Raw genomic sequence first — 3,251 nt, forward strand, 5'->3', positions numbered from 1 at the left:
AATCTGCCAATTGGGGGGTTTTTGGTAAAAAAAATTTAGAAAGGTTTTTTTTTTTTTTTTTTTTTTTTTTTTTTGTGAAGTTTTTGCTGAATTACTGCTGACAATATTGTTCTTCCAGCTGCATTAGGACATCCTACAGGAGGGAAAAACAAGCACATGGCCTTGTTTTGACTCTGCATTCCCCAGTTAATAATTAATTGATTGCTAATAAAAAGTTGATGATTGTTCCAATAATCGATTTGTCAGAATTAAACGTTCCAGCCCTGATCCACTCAGTACGTAAGCCGACTCCTTACATTCCGGGGCTTTTTGGAGTTGCACCAAGAGTCTGCAGAGAGCTGGCCTCCATATCCATGATGGTTCTCAGATCCAACACTGGAGGAGCGTGAGCAGGACTGCAGGTGGTAGAAACAGAGTCGTTGGCATCAAGGAAACGGTGCCACAGATCCACCATCTACATTTCAGTTGCCTTACTTCTACCAAGTCTCGATTAAAAAGTGATAAAACGCGTGGATCATGGAGAAAATGTTCCTTACCAGGCAATAAGCTTGGGGAGGTTTTTGGGGATAGAAGTCGGGGGAGTTGGAGTTAGAACAGGAAGGCTGGATCTCATGGAGGTTGGAGTGCTGGGTGGAGTCTTCAGTCTCTGACTGAACGCTCGCTCATCCTACAGAAACAGCAGGAAAATTTGATTTAACAGCAGCTTTAGAAAATCAGACCAAAGAACATTCATACTATCCATACAATTTGAAGCATCTGTCGGAATGTAAGTGCTTAAAATCTTAAGGTGGACTATGAACAGAAATTAAAGTATTAACCACTAAGAATTAATATGAATTTATTCTTCTAGGCAATAGTTGAATATAATGAAGATGTTAAAACAACCTCAGGTTTGTCATGAAAGACAGGAGACTGTATGTCTCTGGGACTGCCGACTGCCATGTAGCTGCCCTCCGAGTCAGACGTGAGGACTTCCTGCAGAGACTCTGTGGAGTTGGCCTTCCCAGTCTTAACCAGAACAGGAGACACCGCTGGACAAAAAGAAGAAGAAAGGCAGCTTACCAAACAACCTGCTGCAAAATGTACAAATACAGGTACAAATGTGTGTGTGCGCGTGTGTGTGTACCTGCAGCAGGAGGGCTCTGAATGATTTCAGAGAGTGTGTAGCCTCCTGAACTGTCAGAGCGTCTCCTTGGCTTCTTTTTTGCCTTCACCTTTGCCTTCTTCAACAGAACTTCTCTGAGAACGGAAGATGAATAAATATGATCAGAATATTATTTTGGAGAGAGTTTCACGTATAAAAACCGTCGTTTACAGGCTTTTATATATACAGAGATACTTTTGTGTTTTTAGTTCACTTTAATGAACAATTAATTAAGGTTTTGGAACCATTTTCCACTCTGGGTTGAAAGTAGAATAGTTAATTTTATCTTGACAGACAAAAATAATGATTGGACTAATCTACACAAAGAAAAAAATGTTGGTTTCTTGATGAATTCATTGTATCTGAAAAATGTTTAGAAATTAAATATTTAACTTAAACAATGAAACTGTTTTATTTTATAAAACACTGACACATGAAAGTGTTTTCGTATTGTCTTCAATATCCAAATAGTTTAGTTTAATAAAGATTCCTCAATAATTATTGTATTTTAGTCTTAAAATCTGACTTTGTTTTTGTTTTTTTAACCGTCATTGTAATTACATTAAATCTGTGTTTTAAAATTCATAAAGCAGATTAAACATCTGTGGAACTTTTTTATAAGTACCTAAAAAATAAATAAAATTCTGCCAAAATAGTGATCATATATTCAAGCACTATTCTGCAATAAGCTTATTGATGCCTACAGAGGAGTAGAAGTCTATGTGTAATAAACATTTGCATAAATTCAAAAAAGTGGTGTATTTACATTTGAAGCTCTATGCAAATTGTGAGGCTCTGATCTGCAATAACAATTACATTTCTGCCACCAGTTGTTGACACAAAAGCAAAAAATAATAATGACAATAACAATAATCTTTCAGTAGAGTCAGTATGCCCTGAAAAATAACTGTTCAAAATCAGTCTTTAAAATCCAAACATCAGCATTCATTCCCATAATGATTGTATGTGAGATTCTGACTGGAACTCTTTGCATTTTATTGATTTTATTGCACAGATAAAAGTGCAAACCTTTCCTACTGCAATTTCAGAATAAAGCTACATATGCAATTCATTGCAATAAAAAAAAGTGTATTATTTAGTGTATTTATTGCTTGGTGTACCTGCAAGACTGATCCAGTTCCCCCTCTGGTTTGGGACTGAATGCCGAGTCCAGGTCCTCCTCCTCATACGCACTGAGGTCTGGTGCTCCGGGATACGGCGTGATAACTCGCCTTTGCATTGCAGGGATCTGAAAACAAGCAGTTCCACAGACAAAAACACACCCAGCGGCTGTTTAAAGTAATGAATGAGGCGGTTGTGTTTTTAGTTTTCTTTCAGATCAACATTCAAATAAATCTCTCTCTCTTGTGCTGTGTGTGTGTGTGTGTGTGTGTGTGTGTGTATGTGTGTGGATCAGAATAGAGAAATGTCCTCTGTCAAACTGGAAAAACTGCTAATGAAAGGCTCGAGGAAAAAGGATAAAAAGCCCGAGGCATTGATTGAGCCTTGAAGCTTCCCAGAACCCGGTCCAAACAAACATCTATCTAGTTCAGAGTAACGAGCCTGATGAGCACACAGCATGGAGCGCCGGGACGAAACTCACCGCCCGTCTGTAAGCTGCAGAAAGCTCGACGAGGACTTCCTCACTGAGGATATCCAGAGCCCTGAGGACGACACAACCACATAAAGGAGCTAATACACACACACACACTTTTATTTTCTAACATTAATATCATAACAATTAGGATATAAATAGAGAAAGGTTTTACCAAGTATACACAAAAGTTCAGACAAATACCTACTGAATTAAGTTAAATACTACAATAACACAAGATTCTGTAGCTCTAAGCTTTATTTTCTTTGCCATTAAAAATACTAAACTTGATAAGGTGGTACGAATTAGCTAAGCTAAGCTGTGGTATTGACTCAGATTCTCACTTGGACTCCAGCAGGGCGCCAATGTTGAGGACGATGAACTGCAGGCAGGACAGTTTCAGCTGCTCCGCGTTGTACAAGGTGGCAAATTCCAGCAGCACCGCCGCGCACTGAATTTCAACAAGAATGACAATAAATGCACCAAAAACATTTCTTTATATTGTTTTTCTTC

The 3,251-nt window shown here is 38.3% G+C and overlaps 1 protein-coding gene across 1 annotated transcript in view; it reads right to left on the bottom strand.

The window, feature by feature from the left end:
• Positions 1-3,251, bottom strand: part of ibtk (inhibitor of Bruton agammaglobulinemia tyrosine kinase) — a 37,468-nt gene that overhangs the window by 12,809 nt on the left and 21,408 nt on the right. The window contains exons 19-25 of the mRNA XM_015017308.1: positions 3,083-3,189; positions 2,748-2,808; positions 2,266-2,393; positions 1,127-1,239; positions 886-1,031; positions 537-667; positions 297-395 (exon numbers count right to left, since the gene is read on the bottom strand). Of these exons, the coding sequence (XP_014872794.1) occupies positions 297-395; positions 537-667; positions 886-1,031; positions 1,127-1,239; positions 2,266-2,393; positions 2,748-2,808; positions 3,083-3,189 (785 nt within the window). The remainder of the gene's footprint in view (positions 1-296; positions 396-536; positions 668-885; positions 1,032-1,126; positions 1,240-2,265; positions 2,394-2,747; positions 2,809-3,082; positions 3,190-3,251) is intronic.

This window comes from Poecilia latipinna, unplaced genomic scaffold (genome assembly GCF_001443285.1).
Source record: "Poecilia latipinna isolate Pla-1442-1.1 unplaced genomic scaffold, P_latipinna-1.0 Scaffold76, whole genome shotgun sequence".
Lineage (NCBI taxonomy): Eukaryota > Metazoa > Chordata > Actinopteri > Cyprinodontiformes > Poeciliidae > Poecilia > Poecilia latipinna.